The 24,743-nt window shown below is 44.8% G+C and overlaps 1 protein-coding gene across 5 annotated transcripts in view; it reads left to right on the forward strand.

Moving 5' to 3' along the window:
* HTR1D (5-hydroxytryptamine receptor 1D) overlaps positions 1-22,728 on the forward strand; it is a 34,701-nt gene extending 11,973 nt beyond the window's left edge. Inside the window, exons 2-6 of one of the 5 annotated variants that reach the window (XM_084652501.1) lie at positions 9,353-9,930; positions 10,065-10,294; positions 17,438-17,604; positions 19,406-19,448; positions 19,999-22,728. In XM_084652501.1, the coding sequence (XP_084508627.1) occupies positions 20,846-21,979 (1,134 nt within the window). In that variant the 5' untranslated portion in view covers positions 9,353-9,930; positions 10,065-10,294; positions 17,438-17,604; positions 19,406-19,448; positions 19,999-20,845 and the 3' untranslated portion in view covers positions 21,980-22,728. Of the gene's footprint in view, positions 1-8,403; positions 8,484-9,352; positions 10,295-17,437; positions 17,605-19,405; positions 19,449-19,998 lie in introns of those variants that run through there. The other 4 variants (XM_084652502.1, XM_084652499.1, XM_084652500.1 and 1 more) reach the window with 4 other exon arrangements.
* Positions 22,729-24,743: the final 2,015 nt, after the last annotated feature.

The following is a 24,743-nucleotide window of genomic DNA, read 5'->3' on the forward strand; positions in this document are numbered from 1 at the left end:
TGACCAATGTATATGGCAGAGGGGCATTGCTGGCACATGATGGCATATATCACATTGGTGGATGTGCAGGTGAACGAGCCTCTGATAGTGTGGCTGATGTTATTAGGCCCTGTGATGGTGTCCCCTGAATAGATATGTGGGCACAATTGGCAGCGGGCTTTGTTGCAAGGATAAGTTCCTGGGTTAGTGGTTCTGTTGTGTGGTATGTGGTTGTTGGTGAGTATTTGCTTCAGGTTGCGGGGCTGTCTGTAGGCAAGGACTGGCCTGTCTCCCAAGATTTGTGAGAGTGTTGGGTCATCCTTTAGGATAGGTTGTAGATCCTTAATAATGCGTTGGAGGGGTTTTAGTTGGGGGCTGAAGGTGACGGCTAGTGGCGTTCTGTTATTTTCTTTGTTAGGCCTGTCCTGTAGTAGGTAACTTCTGGGAACTCTTCTGGCTCTATCAATCTGTTTCTTTACTTCTGCAGGTGGGTATTGTAGTTGTAAGAAAGCTTGACAGAGATCTTGTAGGTGTTTGTCTCTGTCTGAGGGGTTGGAGCAAATGCGGTTGTATCGCAGAGCTTGGCTGTAGACGATGGATCGTGTGGTGTGGTCAGGGTGAAAGCTGGAGGCATGCAGGTAGGAATAGCGGTCAGTAGGTTTTCGGTATAGGGTGGTGTTTATGTGACCATTGTTTATTAGCATTGTAGTGTCCAGGAAGTGGATCTCTTGTGTGGACTGGACCAGGCTGAGGTTGGTGGTGGGATGGAAATTGTTGAAATCATGGTGGAATTCCTCAAGGGCTTCTTTTCCATGGGTCCAGATGATGAAGATGTCATCAATATAGCACAAGTAGAGTAGGGGCTTTAGGGGACGAGAGCTGAGGAAGCGTTGTTTTAAATCAGCCATAAAAATGTTGGCATACTGTGGGGCCATGCGGGTACCCATAGCAGTGCCGCTGATCTGAAGGTATACATTGTCCCCAAATGTGAAGTAGTTATGGGTAAGGACAAAGTCACAAAGTTCAGCTACCAGGTTAGCCGTGACATTATCGGGGATAGTGTTCTTGACGGCTTGTAGTCCATCTTTGTGTGGAATGTTGGTGTAGAGGGCTTCTACATCCATAGTGGCCAGGATGGTGTTATCAGGAAGATCACCGATGGATTGAAGTTTCCTCAGGAAGTCAGTGGTGTCTCGAAGGTAGCTGGGAGTGCTGGTAGCGTAGGGCCTGAGGAGGGAGTCTACATAGCCAGACAATCCTGCTGTCAGGGTGCCAATGCCTGAGATGATGGGGCGCCCAGGATTTCCAGGTTTATGGATCTTGGGTAGTAGATAGAATATCCCAGGTCGGGGTTCCAGGGGTGTGTCTGTGCGGATTTGATCTTGTGCTTTTTCAGGAAGTTTCTTGAGCAAATGCTGTAGTTGCTTTTGGTAACTCTCAGTGGGATCATAGAGTAATGCCTTGTAGAAACTTGTGTTGGAGAGCTGCCGAGGTTCATAGGTTCATATTCCGACCTATTCATGATGACAACAGCACCTCCTTTATCAGCCTTTTTGATTATGATGTCAGAGTTGTTTCTGAGGCTGTGGATGGCATTGCGTTCCGCATGGCTGAGGTTATGGGGCAAGTGATGCTGCTTTTCCACAATTTCAGCCCGTGCACGTCGGCGGAAGCAGTCTATGTAGAAGTCCAGTCTGCTGTTTCGACCTTCAGGAGGAGTCCACCTAGAATCCCTCTTTCTGTAGTGTTGGTAGGGAGAACTCTGTGGATTAGTATGCTGTTCAGAGGTATTTTGGAAATATTCCTTGAGTCAGAGACGTCGAAAATAGGATTCTAGGTCACCACAGAACTGTATCATGTTCGTGGGGGTGGAGGGGCAGAAGGAGAGGCCCCGAGATAGAACAGCTGCTTCTGCTGGGCTGAGAGTATAGTTGGATAGGTTAACAATATTGCTAGGTGGGTTGAGGGAACCATTGCTGTGGCCCCTTGTAGCATGTAGTAGTTTAGAAAGTTTAGTGTCCAAATCAGATGTCAAGAATTATAACATTCATAAACCAGTCGGAGAACTCTTCAATCTCTCTGGTCACGCAATCACAGACATGAAGGTCGCTATCTTAAAACAAAAAAACTTCAAATCCAGACTCCAGCGAGAAACTGCTGAATTGGAATTCATTTGCAAATTGGATACTATTAATTTAGGCTTAAATAGAGACTGGGAGTGGCTAAGTCATTATGCAAGGTAGCCTGTTTCCTCTTGTTTTTCCTACCCCGCCCCCAGATGTTCTGGTTTAACTTGGATTTAAACTTGAAGAGTGGTCAGTTTGGATGAGCTATTACCAGCAGGAGAGTGAGTTTGTGTGTGTATGGGGGTGGGGGGGATGTGAGAAAACCTGGATTTGTGCAGGAAATAGCCCAACTTGATTGTCATGCACATTGTGTAAAGAGTTGTCACTTTGGATGGGCTATCACCAGCAGGAGAGTGAATTTGTGTGGGGGGGTGGAGGGTGAGAAAACCTGGATTTGTGCTGGAAATGGCCCACCTGATGATCACTTTAGATAAGCTATTACCAGCAGGACAGTGGGGTAGGAGGAGGTATTGTTTCATATTCTCTGTGTATATATAAAGCCTGCTGCAGTTTCCACGATATGCATCTGAGGAAGTGAGCTGTAGCTCACGAAAGCTTATGCTCTAATAAATTGGTTAGTCTCTAAGGTGCCACAAGTACTCCTTTTCTTACTGTGACATTAGACTCCATATTCTTTATGAAAATATGCTTATGATATGGGTCTGACAGAATTGAGATGTTCTTTATGCAAGAGGGCTCATGTAAGATATCATTGGAAAGGTTATGATTTACTGAATGTGAGTATCCATGTTATATGCTTGTATCATTTCTCTACCTGAAGTTAGGAATATTTGCCTATGTATCTGTATTTCAAATGGGTTACTTTGGGTGTCACCCCCAACTAGCCCTTCATGTACAACAATGAGAAAGCCAGACAGTGCTAATGGCCCATTAGCAAAGACAATGGACTCTAAAAGAGCGTAGTCTTCCTGTGGCTGCTCAAGACAGCCTACGAGCAATGGCTGCTACAGCCATGCAGAGACATAGGTCCAAATCACCTGGTACTGTATACCCCTCCTCACCTTTTGGATTGCCGGTGTTTTTCTACTGGAAGACAAAAGGTTCCTGCCTTATACAAGAGTGATATAAGACAGGGGAGTGACATCATTGTGATTCTTCTCTGCCTCCCCACCCAAAGAGACACTGAAAAACACCTGGAAGCAAGAACTGAACTTGGGGAAGAAGGGTTGAGCCCAAGCTGGAAGGGCATCTAGCTTGTGAGTAGTAATACCTGAGGTCTCAAGCTGAAGACCAGTGCAGCTGCCTTTCCAGACTTTCTGTAATCTGCCTGCAACAATATCTAGAGTGAGAAATTACTATTTGTAACCAATTTCTTTAATGAAACAAGCTTAGTTGGCGTGTTTTGCTTTATTTGCTTAGTAATCTGATTTGTTCTATTAGCTATCTCTTTAACCACTTAAGATTCACCTTTTGTAGTTAATAAACTTTATTTCTTGTTTATAATATAATCCCATTTGTGCCTCCACATTGAGGGAGGAGGCGGGTTTCATAATATACCTTTGGAACTGCACTCCAAGGGAGGTGGACACCTGAGCGCTGGGGCAAGTCCCTTAAAATGAGTCTTCCCAGAGCTGGTCTCAGTGTCTGTGTCATTCTGAAGTTGGGTGTGGCCCTGCCTGTGTGTGTGTTGGAGGGGGCTTAATAGCCTGGCTCAGCAAGAAAGGTAAAAAGGGTGTCCAGGCTGGCAGAACAGGCAAGTTCAGTAGTATCTCAGCACATCAGGTGGCATCTTGAAGGGGGAAAAGCCGTCACAAACACCTTGAACTCCTTCAGTTCAGCCTAATGCAGTCACCACACTTTCCTGTGATACTTGGCAGCCAGGGGATTCCATGTATCTCCTGGTGGCAGCACATTGCGACGTTTAACTCATAGTACCGCTAAACCAACTGCCTTTTGGCCCCAGGGTTCCATAATCCCCAGCCAGACTCATTTGGGTTTCAGGTATGTTGAGGGGTACACGGGCTTGAGCAGCTGAATAAGCCTCCTTACTTGTAGGGTCAGCCATTTCTCTCCCCATGAGATACCAAGAATTCATAGACGTGTTCAAAAAATGGAACACAGATACCTTGCCCCACCACTGTGACTGCCCAATAGATTTGCATCCCAATGCCAAGATATTATTTGGGCAAATATACTCTATGTCTGAGCCTGAAATGGTAGCTCTTAAAGCCTATATCCATGAGAATCTGAAAAAGGATTTTATCCAATAGTCTGTCTCCCTAGCTGGGTTCCCATCTTGTTAGTAAAAAAAAAAAAAAAGGTGGATCTTTTGAGGCTGTGTGTGGCATACAATCATCATGTGAAATTGATATCCACTACCTGTGAGTCCGGAGCTCCTAGACTGGGTAAGAATTGCCCAAATATTAACCAAGCAGGATCTCAGGGGCCTATAATCTAGTTAGGATCTGGTTAGGGAACAAATGGAAGACAGTGTTTTGAACACAATATGGCCACTTTTAATACCAGGTTATGCCTTTTGGCCTTACCAAAGCAACTGCCACTTTACAGCACCTCATCAGTGATGTCTAGTGGGACATTTTGGACCACCATGTGATTGCCTATCTAGAGAACATTTTAATTGATTCCAAGTATAAACCCATGCAAGACCAGCATGTGTGCAATGTATTGGGAAGGCTCCACCACATCTATGCAAACTTGGAAAAATATATCTTCAGACAACCTACCATAGAATTTTTTGGGTGCACACTGTCTCTCAAAGAGGTCCACATGCAGTCCCACAAGGTAGAAGCAATCCATGACTGGGTGATGCACTGAAACATTTGGGAAATCCAACTTTGTTGAACTGCCTAATTGATTTGCATCCCAATGCCAAGATACTATTTAAGCAAATATACTCCATGTCTGAGCCTGAAATGGTAGGTCTTAAGAACTATATCCATGAGAAACTGAAAAAGGATTTTATTCAACAGTCCGTTTCCCCAGCTGGGCGCCCATCCTCTATGTGGACTACCATGCCTTAAATAAAATCACTGTGCAAAATCACTACCCATTACTCTGATTGCCTGGTGACCATATATAAACTTCCTGCTTCCTTTCTAGCCTTGTCTGAGCAACAAGTCATTGCCCTCCAGTTGCTGTTTGTCCTTGCTTGACCTTGCTGCCCACACGCATCCTGTTTTGCTGCCTTGCCCAACCCCACCAATTGCCTTGCTGTATCTTCCCCTTGGATTGGATCTCCTGGCTATTGAACCTCTTGCATGAACTCTGACCACTGATCTGGACTGCATTTCAACCTGCCTGACACCTGGGCATTACAGCAGGAGAGACAAGCATAGTGCTCCTGGCTAGGGTAGAATCCTGGACCAAATATTTCAAAAGTGACCCCCTAATTCTAGGTGCCCAGCTTGAGACCCCTACAGACCTGGTTTCAGAAGTGCTGAGCACCCATATATCCCACTGACTTAGGTTGGAGTTACAGATGACCAGCACCTCTGAAAATCAGACTCTGGTCTCAAAAAGTCAGAGAGTCAGTGGCCAGAATGCCAGAGGGTTTTAAGTACACCAAAAGCAGGAAGCCTGCCAAACAGTCAGTGGGGTCACTGAATGATCGAGGTGCTAAAGGAGCACTCAAGGAACAGAAGGTTGTTGCAGAGAAGCTAAATGAATTCTTTGCATCGGTCTTCACTGCAGAGGACATGGGGGAGATCCCCAGACCTGAGCCATTCTTTTTAGGTGACAAATCTGAGGAACTGTCGCAGACTGGGGTGTCTGTAGAGGAGCTTTTGGAACAAATGATCAATTAAAAATAAGAAGTTACCAGGACCCGCAGGAACAAACATGCAAAACTACTAACTGTGGTACGTAATCTATCGCTTAAATCAGCCTCTGTGCCAGATGACGGGAGGATGGCTAAAGTAATGCCATTAAAAAAAAAGGCTCCAGAGACGATCCTGGCAATTCTAGCCCCACTAAACCTAACTTCACTACCAAGCAAATGTTTTTGAAACTATAGTAAAGAACAGAGTTAACAAACACCTAGATGAACACAATATGCTGGGGAGAGGTAACGTGGCTTTTGTAAAGGGAAATCCTGCCTCACCAACCTATTAGCATTCTTTGAGGGGGTCAACCAGGATGTGGACAAGGGTATTCCAGTCAATACAGTCTGCTTGGACTTTCAGAAAGCCTTTGACAAGATCCCTCACCAAAGGCTCTTAAGCAAAGTAAGCAGACATGGGATAAGAGGGAAGGTCCTCTCATGAATCAATAACAGGTTTAAAAGACAAGAAACAAAGGGTAGGAATAAATGGTCAGTTTTTACACTAGAGAGAGGCAAATAGCAGCAGGGTTCCACAAAGATCTGTAGTGAGATCTATGATTCTCAAGGTATTCATAAACAATCTGGAAAAGCAGGTGAACAGTGAGGTGCCAAAGTTTGCTGACGATACAAAATTGCTCAAGGTAGTTAAGTCCAAAGCAGACTGCAAAGAGATCTCAGAAAACTGGGTAACTGGGCAACAAAATGGCAGATGAAATTCAAGGTTGATAAATGCAAAGTAATTCACGTTGCAAAACATAATCCCAATTATACATACAAAATGAAGGGGTCTAAATTAGATGTTACCACTCAAGAAAGAGATCTTGGAGTCATTGTAGATAGTTCTCTGAAAACGTCTGTGCAGCAGCAGTAAAAAAAGCTAACAATGTCAGGCACCATTAGAAAAGGGATAGATAATAAGACAGAAAATATCATAATGCCACTGTATACATCCCTGGTACACCCACACTTTATGTACTGCATGCTGTTCTATTCACTCTATCTTTGAAAAGGTTCAGAAAAGGGCAACAAAAATTATAGGGATCTGGAGCAGCTTCCATATGAGGAGAGATTAAAAAGATGGGGACTGTTTAACTTAGGAAGCAGATGACTACAGCAGGATATGGTAGAAATCTATGAGATCATGAAGAAAGTGAATCTGGAAGTGTTATTTATTTACCTCTTGACATAACACAAGAACTAGGGGTCACCCAATGAAATGAACAGGCAGCAGGTTTAAAACAAACTAAAGGAAGTACTTCTTCACACAAAGCACAGTTAAGCTGTGGGAACTCATTGAATGGGATGTTGTGAAGGCCAAATATATAACTGGGTTAAAAAAATAGGTAAGTTCATGGAGAATAGGTCCATCAATGGTCAGAGACACAATCCCATGCTCTGGGTATCACTAACCCTCCAACTGCCAGATGCTGGGACTGGATGACAGGGGATGGATCGCTCAGAATTGCCCTGTTCGGGGCATTCCCTCTGAAGCGTCTGGCACTGGCCATTGTCAGAGACAGGATACCGGGTGAGATGGACCATTGGTCTGACCCAGTCTGGCCGCTCTTCTGTTCTTAAGGGACCATTAGACCATCTCGTGTGACCTCCTGTACGTCACTCAGTTACCCCTGTACTGAGCCCAATAATTTTTGTTTGATTGTATTTGAGGCATTCAAAATCGACAGTCGTTTTCTATAGAAATAGGAGATGAAATATGGGGAAGAATGGATTTACTGGAGACCTGGAGTGGAACCAATTGGCTTTGAGAGGGTGTAAGTCTGAGAGGGGAAGCTCAAGGCTAGAGTTAAACCCTATTTCTTCTCCTTCTGAGGCATGATTACCGTAATATGCTGTGGAGACTATTCTCTTCTGATGTAACAATTCTATACTGCAACATGTAACAATTCCCCTGTTCAGGATGTCCCAGTATTTCCTTACAATAAAAATATTCAACCCTCACCCAATGAGATGTAAGCCGCAATCTGCACCATTCCAGTGAGTGCGGGAGGGAGGCAGTGTCTCAGTGAAGGGGTGGGAAGAGTGTGGGGTGATGCAGTGACTGAGCAATGGGGTGTGTAGGGGCAGCAGAGTTAGTGAGTGATTGGTGAACAGGAAGCAGGGTATGGAGATGTGGGAGAAGCAGGGAGGTTTATACACAGCATGTCTGTTCTCTCTTTATAAAGATAGTGATTTCCTTCATGAGAAGGACCTAAATAATTTCTGTTGAGCAGAGGAATCACAGGAGGTGGGCCCTGGAGCCCTCTGAGAGAAACCAAGCACCACTTCACATGGCAGAAAGGGGCTTCCATTTTCTGTCCAAGCCACTCCTAAAGGAAGACATGCTTGAGGGCAACATCCAGAGCTCAATAACAAGAATAATTCACACACACACACACACACACACACACACACGATGTAACAGACAGAATATGCGTCACCAAATCTTATCTCATCACCGAGGGCTACAAGAGAGAGAGAGAACTGTCTGCAGAGCACTGGTCTACATAGGAGCCAAAGAGATGGAGACAAGTGACAGCGGGGAGACAGAGCAGGTGGGAACATCCCTCTCAAGAAAGGTGAGGAGAAGTCTGAGAGGAGTGAGCAAGTGCCCAGCACAGCCAGACTGCTTCTCCGCCTCAGCACTGGAAACACTGAAATGCAGAGATGTCAGTGAGCAAGTAGCCCCTGCTCCATTACACAGATGTAGAAGCTGGTTGTGTAAGAGCCTTGTAGAGCTCAGTGATAACCTCTCTGCCCAGAGGTGAATTGTCCTAGCTTTCCTGCATGTATTCATTATTCCAAAATGCTGAATCATTCAGTGACTGATTCTTGTACTGGAGCTTGTTCATGAGCACGTCATTGTGCATATTCAGAATTCAAACCATGTTGGTTAGTTTTACTGGCCTTGTAGATCAAATGGTTTGTTCTGTTCCCTGAGCCAATGGACATAGCTCTGAAAACTAGGTTTCCATGGTGATCACTCACATTTCTCAGTTTAAAATGGGGTTTCCACCAATATTTTCTATCTTTGCTTTAAATTTACTCTATGCACTGGCTATTCATGGGAAATGAACACCCCAATGCTCAGAGGGGAAAGTCAATTCCGTTTTTATTTCAGACCAATATTGGCAATGTATTTCTCAGGACAGTTGGCCAGCTCTAGCTCTTGAAGGCAGAAATGGTTCCTGATGTATAGAGTTCTTGAATTTTTCCCTAAGTACCTGACCCACATTGTATCTGCCTGTGAGGAGAGCTCAGCTCTGGCAAGTCTCACACACTTCCCATGTGTTTGTCTGTTTGTGCTGAGAGCGCTGCTATGGTGGGATTCCTTACCCATTGTTCATTGTGAGACACCGTGTATCGTATCCCCAACCCAAGCATTTGCACAATTCCTGGCACAGCTGTGGATCAAGGCCTTTCTTGTTTCTTCTTTTCTTTTCTGCAGACATGACTGTTCTGCCAGATCTGATTGTGGGCAACGAGGCATGCAGCGATCCCAGGAAGGCTGAGGAGAGACCCATTTTCTGCAGCTCAGAGCAAACTTGGAACTTTTGAAAACATATTCCTAAACACTTGTAAAAATCTTGCTTTGAGTCGCTCCGCAAAACACCGCAACCATAACTACAGTTCAGTGGGCTGGTGCTGTCTGAGCAAAATACTCTCTCTTACTGGATATTAACTCTGGTTATTTATTCATTCAAAAAGGCAACATTAATAGTTTTCTTTCCCCCTTGGGATCAATGACCATTTCCAGCTTTTGTTCATTAACAAACACAGCCCCTCAATTCTGAGTTCATGAAGTAAACAAACCCCTCTAACTGTGACTCAGGGTTATTGTCATGCTATCTATCCAGCTTCCCTTTTCGAGCTGCTTTGGTCAGAATTTGCACCCAGTTTTTTCAGTTTTTCTGCCTTTCTTCTAACTCTAGGATCGGGGTGCACTCACATTTAGCATTCACTACTCCCGCCCGGTTTATGTGAGTGTGTCTACTTCAGTAGCAGATGCTATTATCATTTATCTTGGTAAAATACATGTTTTATGCATATTCTGTTTGAATTGTCAGCTGTGTAGTGAGTGTGCTCTGTAAACTTTCATCTTGTTCTGCATAAAATGTAGTTGTATTCAAGGTGTAAGGATTGAATGTGTTATTTTACAGTTACATCAACAAATAATGGAAGAAACCAGATTCAGCATCTTACTCAGAGAACCCCTAAAATGTCTCCATGTCTCTCGCTCCAGCCTGCTTTCTGTTAAATACCTATAGAATCCACAAGATGGCACTGTTCCACAACCTCTCTGATAATCGAGTCTGACTTCCACTGTAAACACACCAGCGAGCCTCGCACAGGGATTTCTGCAGCATAGGGCATTATTCTTCCCCACTAGGTAAGTGACACTACAGAGCCCAATAACTGGTGTTTGAACTAGAGCATCTTTTCGAAAGAGATGCATCATCTCAGTGTAAAGACTCCATTGTGCTCATGAATTTGCTGTGTCTCTCAGACAGCTGTTCCATTGGTTAATTACCCTCACTATTAAAAATGTGTCTCTTGTTTCCAGTTTTGATTTGTCTAACTTCATCTTCCAGCCATTGCATTGTGTTCTACCTTAGTCTGCTAAATGAAGGATCCTCTACCGTCCTATTAGAAACCTCCCCATCAAGTCTTCTCCTTTTAATAAGCTAACAAGATTGATCTCCTTAAGAATCCCCCTGAAAAGCAGGTTTTCACACTCTTGGATCATTGTTGCAACTCCTCTCAGCCTTCTCCAATGTTTCAACATCCTTTACAAGTGTGGACACAAGAGCAGGACACAGTACTCAAATAATGCTCACACACACTTCCTTACTCTGATTCAACATCCACCTATTTATATTCCCAAAGATCTCATTAGCCCTTTAGCTACACCATTGCATTGGGAGCTCATGTGCATTTGGATATGTACAAAGACCCCTAAATCCTTTTCAGTCACTCCTTTCCAGGATACATCCCCCCATCCTGTAAATATGTCCTGCATTCTTTTTTCCTAGTATTGTATGCATGCATGTATGACCTTGTATTTGTTTTTTTTCAAACTGCATGTTTTATTTTCTTTGATAACTGTAGTTTAAGAAAACTGATTTTTTATTCCCCCCCCTCCCATATTGATTTGGCTTTGTCTAGGGTTTTTTCCTAACTGGGCTAAAAATATGGTAAAACTTGTTAGAGATGAAAAATTCACAGAAGAATATTGATTTTAACTACATGAATATTAAAGGCCCTTAGAACCTGATGTACCTATTTTAAAGTGGGATTCTGCTGGTTATTTTTCTGCAAAATATCCGTGGGAGTGACTACTGATTTGTATAGATTGAATGGCATGTCCTTTAAAATAGGGATGCTAGGGGAAAGGCTCCGCTAAACCATTAGCAAACAGTGAAATGTTTTTACAGATTCAAAGGCTGTAATACTACAGATCAATGGGATTATTCAAAATGCAGAACATTGAACACGTGCATAAATCTCTGCAGAACTGGGGCCATACATTTCAAGGCAGAAAGGGCTATGACCATCTAGTCTCCCAGCAACCTTCATAGAATCATAGAATATCAGGGTTGGAAGGGACCTCAGGAGGTCATCTAGTCCAACCCCCCTTCATCCAGTAATTCCTGCTTTGAGCCCAATACTTTGTGAAGGAGCTAGAGTGAATTTCAGTCTGGATTTTTGACACATATAGTTGTGAAAGAAGGGATATGGCCTCCTTTTTCAGCTTATAAGAAATGGGTTATCCATGCTTCATTGTTCCACTTCAATCAGCTGGGGTATTATAAACTGTTAGCGATCATTAAGCCCTGGATGGTGAGCAGCACAGGTTTATCCACACCGTCCAATGGTGGCCGGATGTGAAGTCTTCTGAAGTAGGGAATAAAAACAGATCGCCTGGGACTCGAGCCTAAGAATTAGGCGCCTCTGAAGTAATGAGTTACATAAACGTCCTTGCGTGACAACTGGCAGCTCCCTGGCAGACGTGGCTGGCAGGGGACGGGTTAGGGTTGCTAGCCTGTTTGCATGGATCTTGGCTAAAACGTTACGTACCCAGAAGGAGTCTGCCCACATTCCAAAGTGATGCCCATTAAGCAGCCCAGGGTTCCCAGCTTTATTTCCGTAGGGAAAATGTAGATAAAATTTGGGTAACACTTGGACGATGAGTAAAATTTTCAAAAATGCTTTAGTGAGTGAGGAGCCTAACTCCCTTTGAAAAACAATGGGATGCAGGCACATAGGGCCAGATTTGTAAAGGTATTTTGATACCTATAGAAGCAGATAGGTGCGTAGGGCTAGATTCACAAAGAAACAGAGGGTACATCTACACTGCAATTAAACACCCATGACTGGCCCATGCCAGCTGTCTCGGGTTCACAGGGCTTGGATTAAGGGGCTGTGTAGTGAGGCGGAGTGGCCTCTCACTGAGCCAGAGTGGGAGGGACCACTTTCTGAATCCAGGTGGGCAGAGCCAGGCTGTGCTTGCCCCTCCCACCGGAAGTCAGTGGCAGAAAAGGAAGTATAAAGGGTGGGTCCTGGAGCTCAGTTGGCGGGCAGCAGCTGAAGGAGACAGATGCCTACTACCCACTCCTAAACTGGGAGACTGCAGCAGACCCCTGCAGAGCTACTGGAGCGGCCAGCTCACCAAGGCACTGAGGAGTTGCTGGGACTGTCACTGGCCTTTGAACCGGAGGACCCTCCGTGGATCCAGGTACACCCCAAGGGGAGGGTGGGAAGTGGCCCTGGGCAGCTGACCCCAATCTGGTTGCACAGCTGCCAGAAATCCGGTCAGCATGTTCTGGGTGGATTCCCCGCTGACCCAGTGGCAGAATACTCCGCCACTGGGTCGGGGCATGGTAGAGTCAGGTGGGCCCGGGCCCCAAACCCTCTGCCGCCCCACGCTGGGGAAGCAGACTCCCTTCATTAGGCCAAGAGACCTGTGTTTGTTGGTCATCCGCCAGAGCTAGGACACCCTACCCTCTTACTGTTCTTCCCTGAGTACAGGCCAGAGTCATAGACTCCTTGCTGCCCTATCCTGACGGAGGACCTGGGCTAATAACTGTTTGCTACTCTGCCCTGATTGCAGACTAGAGACTCCAACTGGTTGTCGCTGTGCCCTGATTGCAGGCCAGTCACATAGACTGTTTGTTGTCCCGCCCTGCTTGAGGGTCCAGGGCCCAGAGACTCATTTGCAGATCTGCCTGGACTGCAGGCCAGAGCCATGCAGTCTGTGTAGTGCTCTGCTAATTCCCTGACTGTGGGTGATGCCCAGTGACGTAGTGAGGCGGAGGGACCCCCATTAACTCACTACAGGCTGTTTAACTGTGGTGTAGACATTCAGGCTCAGGCTGGAACCGGGCTTTGGGACCCCACATGGGAGGGATGGTCCTAGAGTCCAGGCTTCAGCCCAAGCTCAAATGTTGACACCACAATTAAACAGCCCCGTAGCCCAAGCCCAATGAGCTCTACTCAGCTGACATGGGTCGGCCACGGGTATTAAGAACATAAGAACAGCCATAGTGGGTCAGACCAATGATCCATCCAGCCCTGTATCCTGTCTTCCGACAGTGGCCAACACCAGGTGCTTCAGAGGGAATGAACAGAACAGGTAATCATCAAGTCATCCCCCAGCTTCTGGCAAACAGAGGCTAGGGACACCATCCCTGCCCATTCTGGCTAATAGCCACTGATGGACCTATCCTCCATGAACTTATCTAGTCTTTTTCTGAACCATGTTGTAGCTTTGGTCTTCACAACATCCCCTGATGATGAGTTCCACAGATTGACTGTGTGTTGTGTGAAGAAATACTTCCTTTTGTTTGTTTGAAACCTGGTGCCTATTAATTTCATTGGCTGAGTCCTGGGTCTTGTGTTATGTGAAGGAGTAAATAACATTTCCTTATCCATTTTCTCCACAACAGTCAAAATTTTATAGACCTCTATCATATCCCCCCTTAGCCATCTCTTTTCCGAGCTGAAAAGTCCCAGTCTTATTAATCTCTCCTCATACGAAAGCTGTTCCATACCCCTCATCATTTTTGTTACCCTTCTCTGTACCTTTTCCAATACTAATATATCTTTCTTGAGGTGGGGCAACCAGATCTGCACACAGTATTCAAAATGTAGGCATACCATGGATTTGTATATTGGCATTATGATATTTTCTGTCTTATTATCTATCCCTTTCCTAATGGTTCCTAACATTCTGTTTGCTTTTTTGACTGCGGCTTCACATTCAATGATGTTTCCAGAGAACTATCCACAGTGACTCCAAGATCTCTTTTGAGTGCTAACAGCTAGGTTAGACCCCCATCATTCTGAATGTATAGTAGGGATTATGTTTTGCAATGTGCATAACTTTGCATTTATCAACCTCGAATTTCATCTGCCATTTTGTTTCCCAATCATGCAGTTTTGTGAGATCCCTTTATAACTCTTCACAATCCTCTTCGGACTTAACTATCTTGAGCAATTTTGCATCGTCAGCAAACTTTGCCACCTCACTGTTCACCCATTTTTCCAGATTGTTTATGAATATGTTGAACAGCATAGATTTCACTACAGATCCTTCGGGAACTCTGCCACTATTTGCCTCTCTATTGTAAAAACTGACCATTTATTCCTACCCTTTGTTTCCTGTCTTTTAAACCTGTTACTGATTCATGAGAGGACCTTCCCTCTTATCCCAGACCTACTTATTTTACTTAAGAGCCTTTGGTGAGGGACCTTGTTAAAGGCTTCCCGAAAGTCTAAGCACACAATATCCACTGGCTCACCTTTGTCCACGTGCTTGTTGATCCCCTCAAGGAATTATAATAGATTGGTGAAGCATGATTTCCCTTTACAAAAGTCATGTTGACTCTTCTCCAACAAATAAGAACATAAGAATGGCCATACTGGGTCAGACCAAAGGTCCATCCAGCCCAGTATCCTGTCTGCTGACAGTGGCCAATGCCAGGTGCCCCAGAGGGAGTGAAACTAACAGGTAATGATCAAGTGATCTCTCTCCTGTCATCCGTCTCCACCCTCTGACAAACAGAGGCTAGGGACACCATTCCTTACCCATCCTGGCTAATAGCCATTAATGGACTTAACCTCCATGAATTTATCCAGTTCTCTTTTAAACCCTGTTATAGTCCTAGCCTTCACAACCTCCTCAGGCAAGGAGTTCCACAGGTTGACTGTGCACTGAGTGAAGAAGAACTTCCTTTTATTTGTTTTAAACCTGCTGCCCATTAATTTCATTTGGTGGCCTCTTGTTCTTATGGGAACAAGTAAATAACTTTCCCTTATTCACTTTCTCCACACCACGCATGATTTTATATACCTCCATCATATCCTACCTTAGTCTCCTCTTTTCCAAGCTGAAAAGTCCTAGCCTCTTTAATCTCTCCTCATATGAGTCCAGTTCCAAACCCCTAATCATTTTGGTTGCCCTTTTCTGAACCTTTTCTAATGCCACTATATCTTTTTTGAGATGAGGGGACCACATCTGTACGCAGTGTTCAAGATGTGGGCATACCATGGATTTATATAAGGACAATAAGATATTCTCCGTCTTATTCTCTATCCCTTTTTAATGATTCCTAACATCCCGTTTGCTTTTTTGACTGCCGCTGCAAACTGCGTGGACGTCTTCAGAGAACCATCCATGATGACTCCAAGACCTTTCTCCTGATTAGTTGTAGCTAAATGAGCCCCCATCATATTGTATGTATAGTTGGGGTTATTTTTTCCAATGTGCATTACTTTACATTTGTCCACATTAAATGTCATTTTCCATTTTGTTGCCCAATCACTTAGTTTTGTGAGATCTTTTTGAAGCTCTTCACAATCTACTTTGATCTTAACTATCTTGAGCAGTTTAGTATTATCTGCAAACTTTGGCACCTCACTGTTTACCCCTTTCTCCAGATCATTTATGAATAAGTTGAATAGGATTGGTCCTAGGACTGACCCTTGGGGAACACTACTAGTTATCCCTCTCCATTCTGAAAATATACCATTTATACCCTTTGTTCCCTGTCTTTTAACCAGTTCTCAATCCATGAAAGGATCTTCCTTCCTATCCCATGACAACTTAATATACGTAAGAGCCTTTGGTGAGGGACCTTGTCAAAGGCTTTCTGGAAATCTAAGTACACTATGTCCACTGGATCCCCCTTGTCCACGTGTTTGTTGACCTCCTCAAAGAACTCTAATAGATTAGTAAGACATGGTCTCCCTTTACAGAAACCATGTTGACTTTTGCACAACAATTTATGTTCATCTATGTGTCTGACAATTTTATTCTTTACTATTGTTTCAACTAATTTGCCCGGTACTGATGTTAGACTTACCGATCTTTAATTGTCAGGATCACCTCTAGAGCTCTTTTTAAATATTGGCGTTACATTAGCTGTCTTCCAGTCATTGGGTACAGTAGCTGATTTAAAAGACAGGGTCTTTAAATCATGTTCATCAATGTGTCTGATCATTCCGTTCTTTTCTATAGTTTCAACGATTTGCCTGGTACTGAAGTTAGGTTACGACCTGGAATTGCCAGGATCACCTCTGGAGCCTTTTTTAAAAATTGGTGTTACATCAGCTATCCTCCAGTCATCTGGTACAGAAGTTGATTTAAATGATCAGCTACATACCAGTTAAACAACAAGGAGTCTGGTAGCACCTTAAAGACTAACAGATTTATTTGGGCATAAGGTTTTGTGGGTAAACCCCCCCACTTCTTCAGATACCAGTTCGTAGTTCTGCAGTTTCATATTTGAGTTCCTTCAGAACTCTTGGGTGATACCATGTAGTCCTGGTGACATATTACTGTTTAATTTATCAAAGTGTGTTGAATTGCAGTATAGACATACCCTTAGGTGTGGCAATGCTGTTGGGGACTGGAATCAGGGGAATCATGAAGCCTGAGCACTCTGTATACAATGAATGAGGAGAGGTACATGTCCCAGAATGGGATTCATGAAAAACAGCAACTAGGTGGGGAGCCGCCCAAGCTGGCCAATGAGAGACGCCAAGGCAACCGGTATTTCCTAAGCCTTGCCACTCTCAGGGACTTTGGCACCTAAACCCAGGCCGAAGGAGGTGCCTCCCTCTGCTTGGGGTTCTTAGCTGCAAACCCACTCTTGGCATTAGGCATCTACTCTGTTTTTGTGAGGAGGAGGTGGGCCTCCCTCCTAATATTTAGCCAAGTAATTAGGGTACTTACCTGGGCCGGGGGAGACCCCCAGTTCAAGCACCCATCTGCCTGGGGTGAAGAAGGGGTTTGAACAGAGCTGTACTGTCTCTCAGGTGAGGGCTCTGACCACTGGGTTATGATACGCTCCCGTGGTCAGAGCCTCAGACTCTCCTGTTGAAGCTATTGAACTGTGGGTAAAGAATTTAAAAAGTCATTGGAACAGGGTGGGTGAGTGTTCTAGCCACCAGACTAGTGAGTTGTTCTCATGGTTTCTCTCTCACTTTTTCTCTCTGTGGCCCAGTGAGTTTTTCAATTATTTATTCACAGTGGGACAACTTCGAAAGGAGAGACTGAGGGAGCCCCAGCCCTCCCATCAGAATATCCCCTAGCCCAATGGCTAGAGCCTTCAGCTGAGAGGTGGCAGAGCCTTTTCAAAGCCCTTCTTCCCCTCAGGTGGAGGGGAACTTGAACTGGGGGGGCTTCCCACATGCCAGGTGAGTATGCTAACCCCTGAGCTAAAAGTTATGCAGGAGAGCTTCCCCCACCCTTCCCTCTTTTGTGCTAGTTCACAGATGAAGCTCAATGCAGCAGGTGAGCTTTGAGCACACTGACCAGGTAGGGCCCCCCACCAGCAGGTTAGGTGGAGGGAGGCCTATTATCCCTCCGTTCATGCATTACGCAGGGGTTTAGGCATAGAGGGGCATGGTGTGCAGCCGCAGGGTGCATGCTGAGGCAGAAACATAGACACCTAGGGAAACTTCACTGCAAACATTTAGGGGCTGAGTGAGTTTAGGAACTTACCAGGTTCAGGGGCAGCTGAGTGGGGGCTTTGTGAAGCCCAGTGGGGCCTGATTCTGGGACTTAGGTGCCTACACCAGCAGTTAGATGCGTAAGTCCATTTGTGAATCCAGCCCCAAGTGGGGTTTTCAGAAGCGGAGTTGGGCACCTAGGCAATTTTGAAAGACCCACTAAGCACCTGTCTCCACCTCTAGGTGTCTGAATATCTTTGAAAATCGGCCCTTAGACACTTTGGAAAACATCACCCCTAGGACAGTGGTTCTTAATCTGTTTATCATTGTGAGCCGCAGGTTGAGAACTACAGCGCCCCCCCCGCAACCCGCTCACAGTCCCCTATGCTCAGTGCGCTCGCCCAGAGCAGAGCCCTGGGAGTGGGCCGGGCTGCCAGACCCCAGACACCGCTGCGGGGGGCTGGACCCTGGGACCCCACCAGGCAGGGCCGGGCAGCAGCCAAACATACATACACCCCACATGGGGACATGCAGCCAGGACCCAAGTGCTGCGGTGCACGGACGGGCAGCCAGGACCCTCAGCACCAGGCTAGAAATGGAGCGCCCAGCACAGGCCAGCAGCCAGGACCCGAGAAGGGGGGCCAGGAACAGAGCCCCATCTAAAAACTGGGGATGCTGTAGCACCCTGGCAAATCCCTAGTTCCCAGTGCCCCCCACCCCCTCATTGCCCAGAGTGCCCCCCCCCGACCCACTCTCCCACCCCCTGTGGCACTCACCAGCCCCCTGCTGGCAGGAGCGCTGGTGCAGGCTGCAAGACTGTCTCCCCTTCAGCCAGCCCCACCCCCTGCCAGACCAAAGAGATAAATTTTGAACTTTTTTTAGCATACAGCTGGGCTGCAGCTGTGTGCTAATTGGGCCACATGCGGCCCACAGGCTGCAGGTTGAGAACTGCTGCCCTAGGAGCTTACGTCACTTTTGAAAATGGGACTTAAGCACCTAAGTCACTTATAGTTTGATTTGGTGTAGGCAATCAGTGCAATATGGACTGCCTACACCAAGAAACTCAGCTGTGTATATAAATTAATCCTATATCCGTCAGGCCCTGCTGCTTTGCCTGAATGGAACTTCTGGATTGCACCAGGAGTTTCTTCCTGGGTAATATTCTTTCACTGGCTCTGGGACATTTGCGGTTTTCATTTGGGGACAGTTAGTTTGGATAAGAATTTTGTGCATCACATCAGGATTTTGATTCCCATTTAAGGCATAGAGCTCTGGGGAGCAATATGACAATACTTTGTTGATATGCACTTGGTTGACAGCTCTGCTCTGTATTTTATTATTCATTGCTGCAATAAAGATTTAGAATCAGATTGGAAGAATGGCTCTTCCTTATAACAAACGGGAAAGGGCTCTACTGGCCTTTCTGTTGCCAACAAACTAAAATAGAGAAAACTCAAGTGTGAGAAATGTCTTGCAATGCTCTGGAACCTGACTGTAGAGTATTATTGTCTTTAAGTAATGTTTCTAATCTGTTTTGTTGTTGTAGGTTTTATTTGTGAGTTGGCCTATAAGAGCATCCCAGCACCCAGGTAAATATGCTTCAGTATGTTTCCCAAACTCTGAAAATGGCAATTTCTGAGTCATCAGTAAGTTCAAAGCTCTTTTAGGTTGAATCTTAGCTCAGTTCTTTAAAATGGGACTTTTAGCAGATGTACAGAAAGCTGTTCTTTTGTGGGGTTGTTTTTTTGCTATATTTCCAACCCAGAAATAGTCTAGTGAGAGATCTGAAACAATACCAGTTCCAATTGCTGAGGCAACACCGCTCTCTAAACAGAAAGCTCCCATTCAAAATAAATCTGTGAGGAGTAACAACTGAAACTTTCTGTCTGAGGAGTCCAGTATCTTCAGACTCCACTTTGACCGGTGGTAGGGATTTATTATCTGTGTGTGTGGAGCTCGCTGACAGATAGTAAGGCTCTAGTTATACAGATAGTCACCTACTACATCTAAAGAAATACATAAAAAGAGACCTGTGGCTTCATTAATGCCCACAAGGCCCAGTCTGAAACTGAGGGCTGTGAACTCCCATGTCACATGATTCCACAGTTCTGGGCTAACACACTCACTTTCTCCCTTTAGATCCATTCAGCGATAACCAGCCTTGTCAGATGATGACGTCCTCCTTCTGTTGGGGGAATCATGACTCCACAGCTCATTATAATCATTCACCATCTACTCAGTCATGGACAACGCAGTAACTAAAACATCCTGTGAATTCCAGGTCCACAGCATTGAACTCTGTTAATCATTCAGAAATCGAGACCAATGTTTGAGGGTTGAACGTGCATTTGAGAGAAAGAAAGGATGGTCTGGAGATGCACACACCGATAGAACCCTGCACAAATCACTAAAGAGGGCCTAATAAGTGTGTCTGGCAGAAGTTATGTCCACAGAAACAAGTCAAACAGTGTTGTATTATGTCGATATGTACTCTGGGAAGAGCGCATTCCCCGTTATAAGAGTCATCATGGTCAGCTATTAACTGAGGGCAAACTTTTTCTAGGAAAGTTTTGTCCCAAAGATGGGGCCAGCATGGCCATGTAGAATGTTTCTCTCTCTACCTTTCACTCTCCAGTGCTGATTCTTGCTGCCTGCTGGAGACTTAGCTCAAAAAGAAGACGTGGAGCAAACAGAAATTAAAACACTCCACCCTTTATCCTATAGTCCGTGTTAATATATGGCAGAAATAATGTCTTGATAATTGCGTTAGAACCTGCTGCTTATTAAAGTGCATCACAAAAGAGAGGTGGAAATAAGCAGCAGGAATCTAGTTTAGAAAAATGCTTCAACTCCTGGCCAGGCTCCTGCTCACTAGAAGTTGGTTCCCTCCAGCCTGGGCGTTCTGGCCACAGACCTTCCATTTCGGCAGAAACAGCAACATTCTCACCTTTTTATGGCGGACTAAATAGCAAAGGAAAATCAGAGAATGGCCCAGTGCAACCGTTCCAAGGAGCTTTCTCTCCAGAGCACATCAAATGAGTCACTGAACGCCACTGAAATGCCAGTGGCGTGGGATGAGACCACACTGCTGGGGCTGAAGGTCTTAGTGGCCGTCGTCCTGTCTGTGATAACTCTGGCAACTATTCTTTCCAATTCCTTTGTAATGATCACCATTTTTCTCACTAGAAAGCTTCATACACCTGCAAATTATCTCATTGGCTCCTTAGCGGTGACTGATCTCTTAGTATCTATCTTAGTCATGCCAATCAGTATTGCTTATACTGTCAGCCACACGTGGACCTTTGGTCAAGTTATGTGCGATATCTGGTTATCGTCAGACATCACCGGCTGCACAGCCTCAATCCTGCACCTCTGCGTTATTGCACTGGACAGATACTGGGCCATCACAGATGCTTTGGAATACACAAAACATCGGACGGCTCGCAGAGCAGCCCTCATGATTGCTGTTGTCTGGGTGATCTCTATTTGTATTTCTATGCCACCACTTTTTTGGAGACAGGCAAAAGCTCATGAAGAAATGGCAGCCTGTACTGTGAACACTGATCAGATTTCCTACACAATCTATTCAACCTGCGGAGCTTTTTATATCCCGACTGTGCTCCTTGTTATACTGTATGGGAGAATTTATGTAGCCGCTCGATCCAGGATTCTTAAGCCACCTTCACTATATGGAAAACGATTTACCACAGCCCACCTGATTACCGGCTCCACTGGGTCTTCTCTCTGCTCCATTAACTCTAACCTTCATGAGGGGAATGCTCATTCAGGGGGCTCCCCAGTATTTATCAATCATGTGAAAATCAAACTTGCAGATAGTGTCCTGGAAAGGAAAAGAATTTCTGCTGCAAGAGAAAGGAAAGCCACAAAAACTCTGGGCATTATCCTGGGAGCTTTTATTTTCTGCTGGCTGCCATTCTTTGTTGTGACCCTGGTTCTGCCAATCTGTCAGGATGCCTGCTGGTTTCATCCAATCCTACTGGACTTTTTCACATGGCTAGGTTACTTAAATTCGCTTATCAATCCAGTCATATACACCGCTTTTAATGAAGAGTTTAAACAGGCCTTCCAGAAACTAATCCAGTTCAAAAAATGTTCTTAGTTCTTCTACTTTCTTGTTTTGTCATTTGTCCTAGTGCATTCCCACAGCCCACCTAGTGGCTTATGTACTCTTAGTCCTGTAGTTTGTAATGATAGTTACTGTCTCTGTTGCTAGTCTGATATTGTGCATGTAACTGAGAACTCCTTGCCAATCATTTTGTATTTATTTTCTGTCTGTGATTATAAATCTTTTAGTAGAACTTGTTTCTGGTCTCTGCAGTGAGCATGTGCACTTACAAAATCAGCAGATGGAGGAAGATTTGTAACAAGGGAGATGGAATGAATAGAAAAGCCATTTCTCCTGCTATGGTGTGACATAGGTTGCTCAGTTCAGCATCGGCAGTGTGACATAGTGGGAGCAGAAATGTGTAGGTAGGAACTCAGTATTTCTTGTGAATATTATTAGCAGAAATTCTGTATTGTGAATGAATCAGAGAGGGCTGCTGCTGAGGGGAAGGTACATTAACTTTAGAGGCTTTATCCCCAAATTAAATTTCCTCCTTTACGTATCCTACACATTGGAAATCTATAGAACCAGTAACTGTTTTCTGGATATTGTTCATATTGTTGTGATCCTGAACCTGACAATCAGAATCAGGAAAAGGGCAAAAGGAGCATGAGAGTTATGTGATGCCTGTGTTCATTTCTCATCATCTCTGTCTTTGAGAGCTGCACATTGTATGAATATAAAAAAAAGAAAGCATCATTTAAAATTATTTTTATACATTTTATCATTGATGGAATCAAAGGTGCAGAAATCCTACAAAAATAAACAGCATGTGAAAGTATTTTAAATGACATCGTTCTTATTTATATGTTTTATTTTTTCATCTTCATACTGAAGTCAGAAAAAGAAACACGTTGAAGAAGAAAATATAGAGGTGAGGTATGGTGTGGTTGAGTCCCTGGGTTCAATTCCCAGGTCTGCCACAGAATTCCTATGTAACTTTAGACAAGTTACTAGAGTCTGTGCCTTAGTTTCCCATTTGTAAAGTGGGGCTAACAATGCCTCCCTATCTCACAGGGTGCTGTGAGGATACACTCGTAAATATTTTTGATGGGCACTCAGGATAATAGGGTCATTTAAGAACTTGGATAGCCTTTGGGTTTGATTTCATCTCACACTGGTGGAAATCATAGGCCTGATAGGTTTTTAGGTGTGTTTCAATGTGTGGCTTCTGCCCTGGGAAGCTAACAACAATCCCTGCCACCCCAAGAAGGCCTTTTGCCAGCTCAATACAATGCCTAAGTACCAAAACAGGGGAAGATGATTATGCCAGTCTAACAACCAGCTGCTGTTCTTTGTGCTCACCTAGAAAAGTGATTCTTTACTATTGTGATGCACTAGTTAGTTCAATAGCAAACAAACCAGACCCATTCCTTGATTAAGTTACAGGTTAGTGAGAGAAGGGAAACAAATGCACTATAAGGTGGGTAGAAAGCTGGCTAGATTGTCGGGCTCAACGGGTAGTGATCAATGGCTCCATGTCTAGTTGGCAGCCGGTGTCAAGTGGAGTGCCCCAAGGGTCGGTCCTGGGGCCAGTTTTGTTCAATATCTTCATAAATGATCTGGAGGATGGTGTGGATTGCACTCTCAGCAAATTTGCGGATGATACTAAACTGGGAGGAGTGGTAGATACGCTGGAGGGGAGGGATAGGATACAGAAGGACCTAGGATGCACTTAGGATGGAAGAATCCAATGCACAGCTACAGACTAGGGACCGAATGGCTAGGCAGCAGTTCTGCGGAAAAGGACCTAGGGGTGACAGTGGACGAGAAGCTGGATATGAGTCAGCAGTGTGCCCTTGTTGCCAAGAAGGCCAATGGCATTTTGGGATGTATAAGTAGGGGCGTAGCGAGCAGATCGAGGGACGTGATCGTTCCCCTCTATTCGACATTGGTGAGGCCTCATCTGGAGTACTGTGTCCAGTTTTGGGCCCCACACTACAAGAAGGATGTGGATAAATTGGAGAGAGTCCAGCGAAGGGCAACAAAAATGATTAGGGGTCTAGAACACATGACTTATGAGGAGAGGCTGAGGGAACTGGGATTGTTTAGTCTGCAGAAGAGAAGAATGAGGGGGGATTTGATAGCTGCTTTCAACTACCTGAAAGGGGGTTCCAAAGAGGATGGCTCTAGACTGTTCTCAATGGTAGCAGATGACAGAACGAGGAGTAATGGTCTCAAGTTGCAGTGGGGGAGGTTTAGATTGGATATTAGGAAAAACTTTTTCACTAAGAGGGTGGTGAAACACTGGAATGCGTTACCTAGGGAGGTGGTAGAATCTCCTTTCTTAGAGGTTTTTAAGGTCAGGCTTGACAAAGCCCTGGCTGGGATGATTTAACTGGGAATTGGTCCTGCTTCGAGCAGGGGGTTGGACTAGATGACCTTCAGGGGTCCCTTCCAACCCTGAGATTCTATGATTCTATGAAATGGTTTAATATTGCATCTGATTATGGTTTACAATCGTACTGAATTTTAGTAAATCATTTGATGCAATGTTTCAGGAAATCTTATTTGAAAATTAATTTAGATATGAAACTGTCAAAGGAAAGTGTAACCCACACACCTCCTGGGTGTGGTGTTCTGTCCCCTCTAGTGGCACCGAGACCACTTAGAGAGAGAGATTAATGAGTCTACTCTACAGCCTTCGCTAAGAGCCATGTGGCTTTTAGCTCATGCGGTAGAGGCTCATGCGCTAAGCTCTAGAGACCCCAGGTTTGATCCTGCTCAGCAATGACCAGTGTCTGTCAGTGTTACAAAA

Source organism: Lepidochelys olivacea (genome assembly GCF_965140295.1).
Source record: "Lepidochelys olivacea isolate rLepOli2 genome assembly, chromosome: 19".
In the NCBI taxonomy this organism is placed as follows: domain Eukaryota; kingdom Metazoa; phylum Chordata; order Testudines; family Cheloniidae; genus Lepidochelys; species Lepidochelys olivacea.